Raw genomic sequence first — 18,842 nt, 5'->3', positions numbered from 1 at the left:
CTCCTATTAAATTGCTCATCTGTAGAGACAGAGCTGAGTCCATCAATATTAATAATAATAATGATGATGATAATAGCTTACTTGAATAATGCTAACTAATAATGGTGTCAGGCAACGTCCAAGTGTTTTACATATTTTAACTCATTTGAATCTCAAAACAACTCTATGATGTAGGTATAACTATTATCTGTGTTTTAGACATGAGGAAACCGATGAAGCACTTGCTCAAGGACACAGAGTGAGTCATTGTCAGAATTGGGATCCGAACCCAGGCGGTCTCACTCAGGAGTTCACACCTTAACCACCAGGCCATATGAGCCTCTCCAGTTCCACTCACCAGGCCCAGGAGTGGCTTTCGGGTGGACTGGCGGTCCATAGTTTTCCTGTCAAATGACCTCTTGGTGGCAGGAAGAGACTCTGGGAAGAAGGTGAAAACCTGGAGTTGCTGCAGGACCCTGCTGTGCTCCTCATGGAAGACGGCAATCAAGTTCCCTTCCCTGCCGGTGACTTTGAGTAACTGGAGTCCATGCACAGGGAGAGCAGAGACAGAGGAAAGAAGAGAACACACGTGAACGATCCCAGGACTGGCACAGTCTCCTTAAAACTCCTCAAGTGTAAGCCACCAACACCGCAGCCCAGTGCCCGCAGCCCGAGCTGGCTGGCTCCTCCGGGATCTCTCAGGGTGGAAAGAGAGCCATTTAAAGGCCACAGGTTCCCCGGCTCCATCAAGGGATCAAGAATTCTGATTCCTGACAGGCCTGACCCAGTGACATACTTAATCTACCTAGTTTAATAATGTCTCTGACAACCTGGCTGTGTATTCCCAGAAAAACTCCAGGAGAACTTGGGATTCTACCTCTCCATGGGGAGGGCGGGCCTCACCGAGAGCAACGGCTTCAGCTGCTCCAGCGCCTGGCGCACGAAGTCACAGTGGGCCTCGGCGTAGCCATGCACACAGTTGCTGAAGAGGCCCTGCGCGTACTGATGGAACTTGGGCAGCTCGTCCAGCAGCTGGGCGTTCAGGGCCTCGTAGTTGTTCCGGGCCGACTGCAGCTCCTCCAGGGTCTTCTTGTCCTTCAGCTTCTCTGCCCGTTCTGTACAGTTATAGAAGTCCAGAAGCTTGTCAAAGCGTTTCTGCACTAGCTTGTGGGGCCCCGTGAACATGTTCAGTAACTGATTCAGGGGAGAGATGACCAGCCGCTCTGTCCTCTCTTTCTGTGGGGAGAGAAAGGCACGGTGTTCAGTGTCCCGAATTTGTTATTCTCAAAACTATCTTCAGGTGGATTTTGTTATGTCCTGTACCACCTGCTTTGCTCCTAGTGCACGAGCTAAACCCATGCAGATCCAACACCAGATGTACGCACATATTCTACAAAGCTTCTCAGCTTATAACTCTTCACCCAACTATTTGCTCATGCCAAAGAGTGTGCAAAATAGCTGCATAGTTGATAACAAGTGCTAAACTACATACATGAACATGATGTTTGCATTACAACCCATTTGTGACCATCTGTCTGGTATCACTTACGTGTACGTGTCTATATATAACTTGAATTTAACTTAATGTTTAGTTGTTAAAAATAGAATTACCATATGACCCAACAATCCCACTCCTGGGCATATACCCAAACAAAGATACATGCACCTCTATGTTCACAGCAGCACTATTCACCATAGCCAAGACATGGAAACAACCTAAATGTCTGTTGACAGGTGAATTGATAAAGAAGATGAGGTACATATATACAATGGAATACTACTCAGCCATAAAAAAGAACAAAATAATACCATCTGCAACAACATGGATGCAACCAGAGATTATCATACTAAGTGAAGTAAGTCAGAAAGAAAAAGCAAATAACACATGATACCACTTACACGTGGAATCTAAAATATGACACAGGACTTCCCTGGTGGCGTAGTGGTTAACAATCTGCCTGCCAATGCAGGGGACACGGGTTCGAGCCCTGGTCCGGGAAGATCCCACATGCCGCGGAGCTACTAAGCCTGCGTGCCACAACTACTGAAGCCCATGCACCTAGAGGCTGTGCTCCACAACAAGAGAAGCCACCCAATGAGAAGCCCATGAACTGCAACAAAGGGTAGCCCCCGCTCTCTGCAACTACAGAAAGCACGCGTGCAGCAACAAAGACCCAATGCAGCCAAAAATAAATAAATAAATAAAATATGACACAGATGAACCTATCTATGAAACAGAAACAAAATCAGTGACATAGAGAATACACTGGTGGCTGCCACGGGGGAAGGAGGTGGGAGAGGCTTGGATTGGGATTGGGGATTAGCAGATGCAAACTGGTATACAGAGAATGGACAAACAATAAGGTCCCACTGTGTAGCACAGGGAACTATATTCAATATCCTGCAATAAACCATAATAGAGGAGATGCTGCCGTTAGCCCTGCAGCCACCGCGGAGCTGATACTGCTCTGAGCCAGCCAGCCGCCGGGAGTGGGGTGGCAGTGCAAACATGAATGTTGGAGCTGCCCACAGTGAGGTGAATCCAAATACCCATGTAATGAACAGCCGGGGTATGTGGCTGACATATGCTTTGGGAGTTGGCTTGCTTCATATCGTTTTACTCAGTGTTTTACCCTTCTTCAGTGTTCCTGTTGCTTGGACCTTAACAAATGTTATACATAATCTGGGCATGTATGTATTTCTGCATGCAGTAAAAGGAACACCATTTGAAACTCCTGACCAGGGTAAAGCGAGGCTCCTAACTCATTGGGAACAACTGGACTATGGAGTACAGTTTACATCTTCAAGGAAGTTTTTCACAATTTCTCCAATAATTCTATATTTTCTGGCAAGTTTCTATATGAAGTATGATCCAACTCACTTCATCTTAAACACTGCTTCTCTCCTGAGCGTGCTAATTCCCAAAATGCCACAGCTACATGGTGTTCGGATCTTTGGAATTAATAAGTATTGAAATGTGTTCCGAAATGAACAAAAATTTTTTACAGCTACTGAGTTTTCTGTAAGGAAGGAGTGGTTAGTAAACTGCACTGTTTCTGTGATAATGTGAAATGAGAGGTAGCTACATTGGAGAGCCAACTGCTGGTTCTTCATATGCTGTTTTGAAGCGCAGATTCTTACGAGAAGATGCCTCTCTTTAATGAATCTGGTATCCTTCTGACGAGGGGCTTTAGTTAAATGGCTATAAAGTAAGGGTGTAGTAGATAAATCCAAGGAAATAAGAGATTTATAAGAAACTAAGTCCAGCTTAGCTTATAATGAATGGGCATTATGTTAGGAGAAGAAAATGTTTAATCATTCAGTCATGGTCAGTTTAAGCAGAGTTACATGTAAACCAGAATCATTTCTTTACAAGTTTATTATAGATTGTTTTTATTACCATGCATGTTCCTCTTGTGTTATATAAGAGGATATATACCCTCTTGTTTTATACAAACCAATTCCTACCTTATGAATGTACTTTTTTGGTTTTGCAGGCTCAACATTGTGTTGATAGATGAGTTCATTTTTACATTTATTAAGTTACTGAGTTCATGAAGGTCCACCTTCATGACTGATTGATGATAGAAGATAGTTAGGCATCTTAGAAGCAGCCTCTGAGTCAGCCTTCTAATTTTGGAACAAAGTGGGTTTTGCTGCCTTTCCAGGTACAAGGCTGCTAAACCAATTAAGAAAATAATTTATTTCTTGTAATTAAATTATATGGTAACTTAAAGTTCTGCTTATTTGGGTGAGCAATCTAATTGTTGAAGTCTGCCATTCTTTAGCGTTGGAAATTTAAAATGGACAACTACATAGCCAACCTGCGATCTGGCAGAAACTGCTTCTCTAGCAATACTATCAGAGTGAATAATGGAGTCTTTTTTTAGCAGGTCTGCAGTAAAAGGTATATTTCCTTAGTCCTCCTGCTCTCAGTCTCCATACTTTGCCCATTAATATTTTGCCTGTCAATGCACGAGTCTTAGTATAGACAACTCAGAATGGTTAACTATTTCCAAAGCAGCAACCATATTGAATCCTTGTGACTTAAGAGAAGCTTTCTATAGTTGCTGACATTAATTGCAAGAAATAACTATATTCTACTTTGAGAAGTAAACATGTCAAAAAAAAGTTCTGATATGTGACGAAACTGAAAAACCTAGAACATTTGTAAGCAAAACGGAGTGAAAAGAATTATAATACCAACTTAAAAGTCAATTTGTTTCAAACTGACTTTTGGAGGTAATGATCATTGTTTTGTATTTCAAAAGTATTGAGTTTAGAAATCAGTTGTATGATAATGCCTTTGTATGTTTGTCTTTTCTCATGTATTTTTAAATAACCAGTAATCTATACTTTAATACATTTTTCTTTGGTGTAAAAAAAAAAAACCGTAATGGAAAAGAATATAAAAAAGAATGCATATATATGTGTAACTGAGTCACTCTGCTGTACAGAAGTAATTAACATAACATTGCAATTTAACTATACATCAATAAGAAATAAATTTTAAAAAGATTTAGTTGTTACATAACCTGGGGTAGAGAAACTTTCACACACCCATCATACCTCTTCTACTCATAACTACTTAGTAATACTCTGTTTTCACTTTTCAAAAGTTTTTGTCTAATTCTTTCTAGAGGGATAGACATAGAGGGCACAATATTGACACAAAAGAACATAAATAGGTGCTTAGTAAATTACTTTTAATAAGATGCTACTGTTAGAATAACCGTATGTTCCCCCAAGTTCCCCCAATGTTTTCTAAAGATGCTTCAAGCATCCAGAGATCTCCAAGAAGCTATCAAAGCCCACCCATTTCTACTCAGGAGATATATATAGAATATATATTTAGAATTTCCCAAGCAATTTGGCATTTAGTAGTCTTTACAAAATAGTTTGTGCCATTTCAAAAATCTATTTGTTAATCTCTTAACTATGCAAAAATATTCCGTTTTAAGTTATTAGTTCTTCAGTTGTTTTCTTTCGATCAGTTATCAGTAGTGATACCAGATTAAATTTCCTGGTTTTCCTTTATCCCCTGAAACTGGGCTGATCACAATTATAAAAAAATCTATTTGCAGGGCTTCCCTGGTGGCGCAGTGGTTGAGAGTCCGCCTGCCGATGCAGGGGACATGGGTTCGTGCCCCGGTCTGGGAAGATCCCACATGCTGTGGAGCAGCTCGGCCCGTGAGCCATGGCCGCTGAGCCTGCGCATCTGGAGCCTGTGCTCCGCAGCAGGAGAGGCCACAACAGTGAAAGTCCCACGTACCGCAAAAAAAAAAAAAATCTGTTTGCATACATGCAGGTCCTGTCTGTCCTTTCAGCTGATTGAAAGTCAGGTTCTGAATATAAAATTCTGATATGAACTTAGCTAAAGAACACTAGGATTCCTGGTCCATGGAAGCGTGTCTCTATGGAATTAACTTTTCCATGAGCTGGATGTTACAGAGAACCCTGGGAAGAGGCCCAGCCTGAAAAAAGTGGGCTGAAGAGTCACTTACAAAATTTGTGAAGAGCTGGTCACTGATGTAGCGATGCACCTTCTCGAACTGTTCCAAGTCTCTGTGTCCCTTCTCCATGCACACATCCCACATGCTCACGGCAGCCACCACCTTCACACATGCGGATTCCTGCAGCCAGTTACAAACACAGGTAAGACCAGACAGAACTTCTAGCCTCCATCATTCATCCTAGATAGCAGTTAGCAGTCAGAACCAAAGCGACCTGCCCGTCCAAGGGCTGTCATCCATTGCTAGGGAGACAAGGCTTTTTAAGAGTTGGGTGCTCAGGTGTATACTTGCTACACATTTAGATAACGTGGGGAGAAAATAGCCAATCGGGAGATATCAAAATTAGAGGAATTGTAGGCTAAAGTCCTGAGGCAAGGGAACCATACTTGGTCAAATCTCTCGCTTTAAGCCAATGTGTTCCTGGGAAGTCTTATAAGCCCTCAATTTTACTTATCACATTTTCAAAACATGAATGGAGAGAGTTTGCTATTTAAAAGAAGTGTCGGAAGCACTTCAAATCAGTGGGTATTACTCAATAAATGATAATGACAGATAACTAGATGAAAAACAAAAAGTTGGATTCCTATATACTAATATAAATTCCAGCTAGATTGACTAATATAAAAAAATAAAATGATAAAAGTACTGGAACATAGGGCATCTTTTTAAAATTATCTTGGAATGGGAAAGACCTTTTAAAGTATGACACAGAACTAAGAAACCATAAAAGTTTAGTTAGACTACACAAAAATAAAACTCTTCTACACACAGAAAACATTTTAAGCAAATTCAAAAGTCAACAAACTGGGGCAGGGGGTATTTGTAAGCCAGCATCTCAGAAGAAGGGCTCTTTTCTCCAACATATACAAAGGTACTACCAGTCAATAAGAAAAAGAACAATAAATCAATAAATAAGTGCCCCCAAATACAGACAAATCACAGAAAAAGAAATATAATGATTTAAACATACAAAACTATCCTCAACTTCATTCATAATATAAGAAATGTAAATTCAAACTATATTAAAACAGCAATTTTTACCTTTCTTGCCGGCAAAGATAAGACATTTTGATTTTGATAACACTGTATGTTAGCAAGGGATGGGGAAACTGTTTCATACATTGCTGGTGGGGAGTTTTCACGGGTATGATATCTATGAAATTTGCATTGCTTTATGATTTGGCTCAGAAAATCTAGTACTCTGGCCTTCAGATATACTCACATAGATCAGAAAAATGATCTACATGCAAAGATATTTCTCGTGCCAATGTTTCTAACTTTTTGCAACAACTTAAACATCCATCGATGGGGACTAGTTAAATTTATTATGGCATGTCCATAACAATTAAATACTATGCAGTTGTAAAAAAGAACAAGGCAGCTCTGTGTGTGCAAATATGGAACGATTTCCAAAATGCAAAACCCAAGGTGCTCAACAGTGCGTGTGTGTGTGTCTCTCTCTCTCCCTCACACACATATCTCTGACAGAAGAATCTGATAGATGTGTCTGCCTCTATAGATGACTAGGAGACAGGGGAGGGGGAGGAGTTATTTTACTTTATACTTATCCCTTTGGTAGTTTTTGAATTTTGTACCATTTTACTTAAAAAATAATAATAATAATAATGATTTTTAAAAAGCAAAGGATCTCTTTTAAAGGAAATTATTTGTTTCATGGGATGAGATTTTCCTGTGTGAGGGACAGGGGTACATGGTATACTTACATAAACACTATTCTATTAAATCAACAGAGAAATTACAGGTTTTAAGAGAAAGGATTCTAGTCCTGGTTCTGATTTCATGAAGGAAGCACTGCCTGAGCGAAGGAAGACCAGGGCCCGCCTGATCTCCCAAGTTCTTGCAACTCTCTAGACCTATTCGTGGCTCTAACAACCTTAGAGGCCTATGTACAGTTGTAAATAAATATTATTATTAGGAAGCACACCCCACAGGAACCATTCTCTTACTATTTGATCTTCAAAATGATTTTGACAAAATGAACTGTCACAAGTGCTTCTTCTATAACTGGGTACAGGAGACAGGGGGAAAAAAGGGTGATGAAGCTCAAAAGAGAGGGAGGAAAGAGCTAGGTCCCTTTACTATGAATACAACAGTACTGATCTTCTGACATTGTTTAACTTTTAAATAACCTGTAAGAGGGCCTTCCCTGGTGGCACAGTGGGGTTAAGACTCCACGCTCCCAACGCACGGGGCCCAGGTTTGATCCCTGGTCAGGGAACTAGATCCCACACTCATGCCACAACTAAGAGTTCGTGAGCCACAACTAAGGAGCCCACGTGTCGCAACTAAGGAGCTGACAAGCCAAAACTTGCTCACCTGCCGCACCTAAGACCTGCTGCAACCAAATAAATAAATAAAACAATAACAGGAGGATATTCGTTCAGTAGTTATATCTGTAAGAATCCCAATAAAAAGTCTGTCATGGCATACTGGTCATTTGAGTCCAGGTTATTCCACATTCATTAAGCAATATGCTGGATGAACAGGAGAGCGGATGGAATTATACCATATGTGATTCCTTTTTTTTTTTTTTGGCTGGGATCTTAGTTCCCTGACCAGGGATTGAACCCAGGCCCATAGCAGTGAAAGCACCGAGTCCTAACCACTGAACCACCAGGGAATTCCCCACTGTACATGATTCTAATGAGAGTGATGTCTTTACTCACCCGGATATGCTGGAGGTAGAGAGACAGGTCTCGGATAAAAGATTTGATCAATCTTTCTTGCATTCGGAAGTTTTTCTCTGTTTCTTCAAATACTTCATCTTTAATCTGTTCAAAATAAAAAAGTGCTGTTAGCAAATTGGGACTCTCCCTCAATAGATCTTATTGGCAAAAGCATCTTTCTTAAAGCATCTTTTGTTTAAATTTTAAGCCTTTTATGTTTCCCTAAATCATATGAATTGGATTTGACAGAGCTCATAAGTACACACAGGCCCTCCTGGCTCTAACTGACCCCCTCTGTTCCTGATGGAAACCCTTTGCTGGTCAGGCTGTTTGCTTCACCAGTATTGCTGCCTTGCCTGGTTTGCCCTCCTCTCTCCCTATGCCAAACCTGCCCCTCTCCTTTAAGACTCAGATTAAATCTCTTGCCAACATGAAGCACACTCTCACGGAGCTCCAGTTTTTTTAAGTACCACAGCGTGTAGAGAACAAACTACAAAGCTTAGCAACTGATTCTTTAGCTGGTATTTTCCACTGACTGTATCACATACACATGGTTCAGTGCATGAAGTCTGGAGACTGGATCTACTCTGTTGATAACTGTTTTACAAATCACTCAAACCTTAGACTTTACATTTCCTCATGTGTGACATATGGTGTTGAACAGGGTGATCTCTGAAATCCCTTCTAGCTTAACATGTCTACAATTTTAATTTTGTCTCCCCAAATAGATTATAAGCTCCTTATGGGTGTCTAAAACCATGATAACTATTACATGGTGACCGATTTGGCCTCCTGATTTGCCTTTATACACACTGTAAGCAGCTCACCAAGGCTCGGATGGAGGGTTGGGTGGATGGATCTAAATGAACAGTAGCTGCAGGGTCCTGTATCCACCAGCTAGCAAACACCAGGGGAGGTACTAAGAGGGGAATCTTGCCAATTCACACCATGCAGGCTGCCCCGTGGAGCCCTGAAAAGCAGCCAAAGACAGGCTGAACCTTCAAGCGCAGGAACCTCACCTGTGGGGCAAAGCCAGTGAGGTGCTTCAGGTGACTGCTAACCCGGTTGGATTTCTTGATGATGGAGTGGATGTTCAGTTTAGAAATTTTCTCCATGAGGCTATCTTCATCACCCTTTCGGTACTTGAGGACTGGGAAGTGAGTCAAATTGGTGAGTGAAGAAAGCCCTCTTCTGAGCATGGACAGACTACAAATGAGACTAACAACCCAAACTAGAGCTAGTGCTTGTTTTCAATGAGCTTATAACTGAGTACACAAAACGTTAATCCAAATCACCATTTATGGACAGATCGGATACCTGGAGAACAGCAGAGACTGTGCGCAGACTGGAGAAGGTTAGAGATGAGGAAGGAAGGTCGCAGAGGTGTAAAGAACAGAGCCTAAGATTTGGAGTCAAGGAAACCTGAGTTCAGTGCCTGGGTCTGTCATTTCATCAAGGTGTGGCCTTAGGGAATTCCCTGGTGGTACAGTGGTTAGGACTCTGCACTTGCACTGCCAGGGCCTGGGTTCAATTCCTGGTCAGGGAACTAAGGTCCTGCAAGCCATGGGGTACGGCCAAAAAAAAAAAAGAAAAAAGGTGTGGCCTTAAATAAGCCACTTAACTTCTCTGAGCCCCATTTTCCTTTCCAATAAGATGTAGAAAGTAACAGTACCTGACTTATAAGACCACCTTAAATGGTCTCATATACAAACGAGATATTTATATACAATCGTCTCATACTGAAATGCTGTGCAGGAGTTTTTGATTAATCTATGTGTCATGCATCAGGCACAGTCTGCAGAAAAGCCTGGAAATAAGAGTAGAAGGGTAGCAAGGGAAGGCTGGGTGGTAGCAAAAAGGCACACTTTACTGTTGTAGGAGATGAAGATGACATTACATGAGGAGATATGAATCAAGACAAAGGGCCAGATGGCCAGAGAGCTTTAACATCCACAGTCAACATTAAACACGGGTGTCATGGCTGAAGCAGAAGGGGAAAATGATTTTAGATAAATATGGACAATAGTGGAGAGACAGGCAAAGAGGCTATATTATAGATTGAGGATATGAATAATAAATCAGTTTAGCATGGTCACCGTGCTATACGCATTGAGTGTTCAAAATCAAAGCCTCAACAAGAGATTTGATGAGACAAAAGAAATGGTTCAGTTTGTTCTATATTATAAAGAAAGAGAGGGTGTTTGGCAACTGACTGCACAGTTCTGTGGGGGAGGGGAGGGGCACAGACCAGAGGCAGGACTGATGGGACCAGGGAGGTGGGCAAACCCGGGTCTTCTGAAAGAACACAAAAAAGTTCTAGCTTAAGTGGAAACACTGAAATATCCAACCAGACGTGCGGAGCAAACACATATAAGCATGGACTGAAGAGGACTGCCTTCAGTGAGTTGAGAAGGCCATCACTCATGCTTGAAGGAACTCTCCTGATCAGCCATTCTCTAATAGGTCTTTATATCTCTTAGGAAAGACTCACTGCTATAAGCTTTATCACAGGTGCCTTATTTCCAACATGCATGGTTGTGCTTTTACTATGATCACTGTTTTTTTTCTTTCATTATCTCATTTTCCCCAAATTCTATTACCATTTCTTCATCACAGCCCTATGACCTACCATCTGCTTGTCCACCTCTGGTGAAGTAATTAATTCTTTTGAGAAGAACATTCTCAAGGGTATACCTCCTTTTCAGCAAGTATGCTTTTCTTACCCAGGTCCTTTCGACGTTTATATTCATTAATGTTAACGTTGATTTCCTTGACTGCAAGGACTGCACTGGTTAAAGGCACTTTATCTGGGTGGGACTCGGGGGTGGAATTCAGCAACTCCATCAGCAGCAGTGGGTAGCGCATTACTCTCTGCACTGGTTTGATGAGGAAGGAGCCCAGGTTAATATAATTTGTGCATCCCCTTCAAGAAAAGGAAAAACAGAGAGTTCAGTCAACTGTCAGTAACACAGGGCCTACAGGTAGTATTTGTTATTCCTAATATAGCTCCGTTCTTTCACCCTACTTCCCAACTTAATTCATTCACATTTACTGGGCACCTAATAAACACCAGGCAGTGTTCTAGGTGCTGCGGATTTAGTAGTGACCCAAAAAAGTCCCTGCCCTAGTGGAAAGAGGCAGACAATAATCAAACAAACGTTATATGAAGTGTCATTAGGTGGTAAGTGCTACGGAGGAAAGTACAGCAAGGCAGGTCTACTTCTAGGTTTCTGTCTATAAAGGAAGAAAATAATGAAATGAGCTTCTGCATCAAGTGGCAAGAACTTACCATTCATTGTACAGGCTCCTACAGGGCAGCGAGCATGAAAAGAAGAAACAACAGATTAAAGAAAATACTGATGCTGATTTTCACATTCCTCTCAGAACATATTAGTCCAACTAATGCCTATTAGCTGGGCAGACAAAAACCACATGGGACAGAAGGGGAATTGTGAATGTCTATGGTGGCATATCTAGTCTATTAAAAAAAGTCAATAAGCCCTTAACTTCACTTTGACCTACTTAGACATATATTATATCCTTATAGCCTGCCTCCCTAAGACAGGAGACTCTCACCTGATGGTCAAGAATAACTGACTTTATCTTCTTACCTTTTCTCTCATTTGGACCAAACTATCTTCCTGGCAGCTTCTTACCTGAAAATGCTAACTTAATACTTTGTGTGTATAGATAAAAGTGATTTTAATGGATAAAACTACAAGCAGGAAGCTACTTAAGATTTCCATGATATAGAATGGGAAACGGCAAGTTACATAATAGGACCTACGATAATGTATCACTTATGTTTAAAATATGATAGATCCATAACATAGACATGGGAGTGACTTCCAAAAGGCAGAACTGAAGAGCTATGATGGAATGAAGTGCTCAAAACTCCTACTTAAGATCTGCCAAGGAGTCCTGAAGATGCTTCTGGATCTTCTCATCCTTCTCATATATTTCCAGCAATGAGATGGCCTCATCATGATTCTGGCAATAAACCTTGTATGTTCCTTCAAGCTCATCTCGGTGATCAAGAAACACCGGTCCTTTGGAATATACACAAACATACAGTGTTTTTTAGTAACTTTCTTCTCAGCGTACTAAATGGAAGGTATATAACCAAACTTTAATACCAGATACTCCTATCACAAGAAATGAGAATAAGACTATCCTTCAAATTAATATGATATTTCCATGTAACAGCTTAAAATTCTACTTATTTAAAGCAAAATTTAAGAGAACTATCTCATCCATGTATTTATTTTTCAGAACGCATACACATGCACACGTGCATGCACACACACACAGCTGGTCCCTGAAACAGAGTCCAGTCCCTTTTCCGTCAGGCAGAGTAAGGCATTTGCAAGTACTCTCCATATAGGCATGTGATCAGAACCTGTAAAGACCCCTCAGCTCTCTAAGCCCCAAATCTCCACAGGGGTGAAGAGATCCTTCTACGGCAGCAGCTTCCAACCTTTTCTTTGCACGTAAATACACAAGACTATGAAGTTTATCATATTAATAAATATATTAATTTATAATATAAATTATATATAAATATATTAATACTATATTATATAAATATAAACCCTCTGAATCTATAATAATATATGTACTTCTTTATAAAGCACTGAATAGCAAAACATAGCAATGAATCTAATAATCACCATAATTTCAAAGTATGATGAGTGACACAAGAAACTGGTATAACGTGTTGTTTCTGGTCATTGATGGAATTTCGAGATACTGCATGCAACAACTTAAATGTGATACGAGCAGGTGACTTCAGTTGGTGACAAAGTCACTGTTCCCTACAGTCATACCTTAAATCAATGCTAAATTTCTCTTATAAATAAAGAAACTTCTATACAAGTTGGTGGAGTACTTGAAATCTACTCATGGACCCCTGGTCTACACCATTTGGGCATAGGAATAATTCCTAAGCAAACTTCCCCGGAGCAATTTCATTTAGATCAGCTGCCTGAATGTGCCGATTCCCTGAATTGTTAAAACTGCTCTTCCTCTTGCCCCTCTTCCCTCTGTGTACCTGGTCCTTCCTTCTTCAGCTTGCACTGCTCCCCAAAAGACAACGTCCTCTCATCCTTGAGCTCCTCCCTCAAAATATGACCCTACTTACTGCTTCCCCTATAACTATTTCTCCCAGCCGCTGTGGGCATAAACCCCTTCCCTCAGGGAACCCCATCCCTTTCTCTACAAGGTCACCTCTGTTCCCTCCATGTTGTGTCCTATGGAATTCCCTATTCTCGTGCAGAGCACTTTCTATTTAAATGAAATGTATTTCCTTGATTATAGCTCCTTCCAAAAGAGAGTCGTGACTGTGTCCATACAAACCACACTCGTGCTGCCGTCCAACTGGCAGCCTTTCTTTGTCTAATCCTGTGACTCAACAGGCACAGGAGTTAAGAGTGGGGCTGCTTCCTTTTGACGTTCAGGGCCCCTTTGGAATCCCTGAGCCATCAACGTCTTTATCCAGTTTCACCAGCCGGTATTTGCCTGTCTTCTCCCCTACGTCTCCATTCCCCACCAGCACTCCCAGAACCTTCACTCTCACACCGGTTACACTGTACGTCCTCCATTCATGGGTTTTACCCTCCCTAATGGTGACTCTTCTACATCAACTACAAACTAACAAAGCTACAACTTAATTTACAGTGTCTTTCAAATTTGGGTCAAAACCCATGAATGGGTCATGGAATCTACTTTATGGGTATGATCAACACATTTTTGAGGAAATAAAATGGAATAGAAAAGAACAGAAAACATTGAACACAGTAAAAATAAGCACAGACACACACACACAAACATGTATCCTGGTCATTAGGTAAAATGTATTTCTTTCTGTGGGACATGTTTAAAATAATAAAAAAGCCAGTTCCTTAGATATTACTACATATCCAGAGTCTCCTGGTACTTCTTCCTCATCTCAACCTCCTCGTCTTCTAAATCATCCAAGCCCTGAACACCTACCATTCTCTCCTTCCCTGTGGACCCTGTTCTGGCTGTAACTAGAATCCTTCTCCAATCAGGCTTATAAGTTAATTCAATGATGCTTTTTCCAGCATCCTGGTTTACCCTGGATTTTCACCAAGTTATCCCCTCACTGTATACTTTTCCATTTTTATTCCTGGATCATAAAAACTGCTTGGAAGGCATACTTTTATTAAAAGGGGAGTTAAGGCGTAGTGCAGAACAGTTTGAATAGTATGCTACTGTTTATATAAATTTTTAAAGTGAGGATGGGGGACCAGGGTAGAGAAATACATATGTAATTGCTGTTATGATAAACTATCTCTGGAAGGAGATGTAAGAAAACTGGTAACATTAGTTGCTTCTGGTTGAGAAGAGCTGGGTGGCAGGGGACAGATAGAAGAGTTTTCATTAAGCAGTTCTTGGTACCTTTCAAATTTTGTGCCATGTGAATGTATTAAAAATAAGTTACATTTAAAATATACTCAGGGTTTCCCTGGTGACGCAGTGGTTGAGAGTCCGCCTGCCGATGCAGGGGACATGGGTTCGTGCCCTGGTCCGGGAAGATCCCACATGCCGCGGAGCGGCTGGGCCCGTGAGCCATGGCCGCTGAGCCTGCGCATCCGGAGCCTGTGCTCCGCAACGGGAGAGGTCACAACAGTGAGAGGCCCACGTACCGCAAAAAAAAAAAAAAATATATATATATATATATATAAAATATGTATCATATATTAAAATAAACTTAAGCAAAATAAAACATTGCTTATGCAATTCATGTCAATCTGCCCTTTGCTAGTGGCTCAGCGAAGCTTTAATTTGCCTTCCCTGACTTCTCAGAACCTTCCCTTATCAGACATTCAAAACCTTGTCCTTTATTAATTCTCCACTGAATGCACTGCTTGGCCTCCTGGTGGACCAAGACTGGAGCTCCCAGGCTGGTGCTCTCATCCAACCTCGGCTTCGCCTATTGCATACGCCTATTGCATACCACGGTCACTGCACACTGTCCCTCCTTGTAAAGCTCTGAGCCGGGCGGTTCCTAGGCCCTCTCCTCCCCCATCCCCCGCACGCCTTCAGCTCATCTCAGTCGGCTACCTAAATCCTCGGTTGTCTTGGGACAAGAAGGGGAAGGGAAAAACAAAAATAAACAGCTGATATTGTATGGGGGTGAGATTATGGATATTCTGTTTTCATTTCCTCTTTTATTGTTGTCATAATACACAGGTAATAAAATAAATTGAAAAAATGTTTGATTAATAATTAATTCCTTTCAGATACCAGTTTCTCTCATTTCTTTCATAATTCAAATTAATAACCTACAGATACTTATTTCAAGTGCCTTATGAAATCCTATAAATTGGCTTTTATGCTTTATAGGGTGACCTCTATAAAAATGGGGTCACCATGGCTACCTCTAATCAATGTGTGCTTCTTCTTCCTCAACCCCCCTGACCTCTGACCTCTCCAATTAAACTGAGAGCAGGACCCCAGGCTTCAGTTTCTCTTGCAGCTGTTCTGTACAGAATTTAACAGCCTATGCAGAGATGACAGAAAAGACCTGAGTCTGAATGTCAGTCCCATCAAGTACTAGCCATGTGACCCTGAGCAAATTACTTCCTGCTGTAAGTCTCAGTTTCCAGTCTGTAAAGTAAGATTAATAGCAGCTAAACCTCATAGGGTTGTTGTAGGCAACAAGTGTGATAAAGCTTGACATACCTTGAAAGGGTGTGTGGAGTACAATAAATACCAGAGAAATGTAAGTTGCACTATCACCTAACATCCCACAGCCATTCCTGCAGGAGGGCAGAGCCGTGACTGTTCTTATGTCCATTTCTCTCCCAGGTAAGTCAGGTCAATACCACCTAGCCTAAGTCAACATCATGAGCCTACTCCCCTCTCTAGTGATCTGTGTAGGCATATGCATGTGACCCAGCTCTGGCCAATGAGAAACAAAGAGGATTCTGGTGAGGGGGCTCTGGAAAGGCTGCTTACTATTAAATGACACAGGGTCAATTTTTCCTTCTGCTAGACGTTGTGATGTGTGTAGTGGAATGGCTAGAACTGTGGTAGCAACTTGTCACTATGATTCCAATAATATAGCAAAGTGATAAGATGACCCCTCCCACAAGGCACCAGAGCTGGTCTGTATGACCAACAGAATATGGCAGAAGTGATGGTATGTAGTATCTGAGATCAGGTTATAGAAGACACTGGGGGGACTTCCCTGGTGGCACAGTGGTTAAAAATCCTCCTGCCAATGCAGGGGACACGGGTTCAAGCCCTGGTCCAGGAAGATCCCACATGCTGGGGAGCAACTAAGCCTGTGCACCACAACTACTGAGCCTGCGCTCTAGAGCCCGCGAGCCACAACTACTGAAGCCCGTAAGCCTAGAGCCCATGCTCTGCAACAAGAGAAGACACTGCAATGAGAAGCACCCCAACGAAGAGTAGCCCCCGCTCGCCACAACTAGAGAAAGCCCGCGCACAGCAATGAAGACTCAACGCAGCCAAAAATAAAGATAAATTAAAAAAAAAAAAGAAGACGCTGGCTCCCATCTTGAGCTTCCTCTTCCTCCTGGATCACTCACTTTGAGGAAAGCCTGAGGTCATGAAGATGGTGAAGAGGCTCACATGACAAGGAACCGAGGCTTGATGAGCTGAGTGAGCTTTTGGAACTGGATCACTGATGGAGCCCCAGATGACAGCAGCCCAGGTAACAGTTCGACTCCAACCTCATGAGAGACCCTGAGCCAGAAACACCTAGCTAAGCCACTCCCAGATTGCTGAACCACAGGAAAGTGATCTAACGTGTTTCTAGTTTTAAGGCACTAAATTTTAGTATAATTTATTACACAGCAATAGATAACTAACACAATTCCCTTGTTTATAAGAAATAATTGTTTTTCAAACATTTTGACAATGACCCACATGAATAAATACATTTAAAATCATGACTCAGGGCTTCCCTGGTGGCACAGTGGTTGAGAATCTGCCTGCCAATGCGGGGGACACGGGTTCGAGCCCTGGTCCGGGAAGATCCCACATGTCGCAGAGCAACTAAGCCCGTGCGCCACAACTGCTGAGCTCTAGATCCGTGCACTCTAGAGCCCACAAGCCACAACTGCTGAGCCCACATGCCACAGCTACTGAAGCTCACGAGCCTAGAGCCTGTGCTCCACAAGAGAAGCCACCGCAATGAGAAGCTTCCGCACCGCAACGAAGAGTAGCCCCTGCTCGCAGCAACTAGAGAAAGCCCGTGTGCAGCAATGAAGACTCAACGCAGCCAAAAATAAAGTAAATTAATAAAAAAAAAAATCGTGACTCAGTATACATATACAAAGAATTGGAAAAAAGTTTCAAAAAACTATAGTTATTATTTACAGTACATTCTGATATCTTCTATTTTATTGGAAAAATATATATTGGGTGCTAATTTTTTTTAGAGACCATTCAGTAGTTTTTTTTTTATTAATAAGACTATAAATAAAGAAAGGCATCCTTTTTTTTTTTTGGCCACATGGCTTGCGGGATTCTTAGTTCCCTGACCAGAGATCGAACCCAGGTGCCCTGAAGTGGAAGCTCAGAGTCCTAACCACTGGACTGCTAGGGAATTCCCAAGAAAGGCAACTTTTTTTTTTTTTTTTTTTTTTTGCAGTACGCGGGCCTCTCACTGTTGTGGCCTCTCCCGTTGCGGAGCACAGGCTCCGGATGCACAGGCTCAGTGGCCATGGCTCACGGGCCTAGCCGCTCCGCGGCATGTGGGATCTTCCCGGACTGGGGCACGAACCCGTGTCCCCTGCATCGGCAGGCGGACTCTCAACAACTGCGCCACCAGGGAAGCCTGAAAGGCAACTTTTTGAAGATCAATTCTCCACGGCATTTCTACATGACTTGGGACAGCTCTTGTCCCAGATTATATTTCCAAGGATGTTAATATAAACACAAAGCCTTGGAAAATAGAGATAGATTCTCCTTCCTGGACAGACGGCAGGTTTGTTCCTGACCAGAATAACAATGTCTTCTTCCTGTACAAAGTTGGACGAATCTGCCAGCAGCCTGCTATAATACTGCGGTTTATCTAAGTGTGATTGGTTCCTTAGCTGTAAGATAAACCCACTGTGTTACTGGGTTCTAAACTGATCTCATGACCCACTAACAGGCTGCAACTGTTGGTCTGAAAAACATCATATCATGTGACAACAAAAATTTCTTCTATTGCAAGCATCCTCTATCACCTCAAGGTATATAAAGGGAGAAGCAGGGGCCAAATAACCTTCGAACTAAGTAATTAACACTTAATTTTCCTAACAAAACTACTCAGTACCAGCTGGGCCCTTCTTCCCCTGCCTCCTACCTATGAAATTAAACAAACAAACAAAAAAACCTGCTTCTGAAACAATGGCAGGGGCTCATACCTACGGCATCGCTGATTTCCAGATCAGCCAATAATTGCTTTGAGACCTTAATCACCATCTGCATATTTCCAAAAAGTCCCTCAAAATCAATGTTTGGTATCTGAGAAAGGAAAACAAAACAAAGATGCAGAGAAATAAAATTAACGGCATATCATTCACATTAGGAACATCTCTTCAAAGGATGATACAAAAGCTGCTCAAGGTTATCCTCACTCACTCTCACGAAGTTTCCAGAATGGGAACATCTAACATCGCCT

At 41.8% G+C, this 18,842-nt stretch overlaps 1 protein-coding gene and 1 pseudogene across 10 annotated transcripts in view; one reads left to right on the top strand and one right to left on the bottom strand.

The window, feature by feature from the left end:
* DNMBP (dynamin binding protein) overlaps positions 1-18,842 on the bottom strand; it is a 110,842-nt gene that overhangs the window by 7,375 nt on the left and 84,625 nt on the right. For 9 of the 10 annotated variants that reach the window (XR_012326688.1, XR_012326689.1, XM_019939805.3 and 6 more), the window contains 9 exons: positions 18,586-18,685; positions 12,081-12,228; positions 11,469-11,486; positions 10,903-11,102; positions 9,199-9,329; positions 8,180-8,284; positions 5,484-5,612; positions 883-1,215; positions 338-517 (listed from right to left, as the gene is read on the bottom strand). Coding sequence is in view for 8 of the 10 variants with exons in the window: in XM_019939805.3 (XP_019795364.2) it covers positions 338-517; positions 883-1,215; positions 5,484-5,612; positions 8,180-8,284; positions 9,199-9,329; positions 10,903-11,102; positions 11,469-11,486; positions 12,081-12,228; positions 18,586-18,685 (1,344 nt within the window). In the remaining 2 variants the exon portion in view is untranslated. The remainder of the gene's footprint in view (positions 1-337; positions 518-882; positions 1,216-5,483; positions 5,613-8,179; positions 8,285-9,198; positions 9,330-10,902; positions 11,103-11,468; positions 11,487-12,080; positions 12,229-18,585; positions 18,686-18,842) is intronic. The other variant, XM_019939804.3, reaches the window with a different exon arrangement.
* LOC101332629 (ORM1-like protein 1 pseudogene) lies at positions 2,005-4,465 on the top strand (annotated as a pseudogene).

The sequence above is a fragment of the Tursiops truncatus genome, chromosome 16 (assembly GCF_011762595.2).
Source record: "Tursiops truncatus isolate mTurTru1 chromosome 16, mTurTru1.mat.Y, whole genome shotgun sequence".
In the NCBI taxonomy this organism is placed as follows: Eukaryota; Metazoa; Chordata; class Mammalia; order Artiodactyla; family Delphinidae; genus Tursiops; species Tursiops truncatus.
This window is presented reverse-complemented; position numbering and strand designations above follow the sequence as displayed.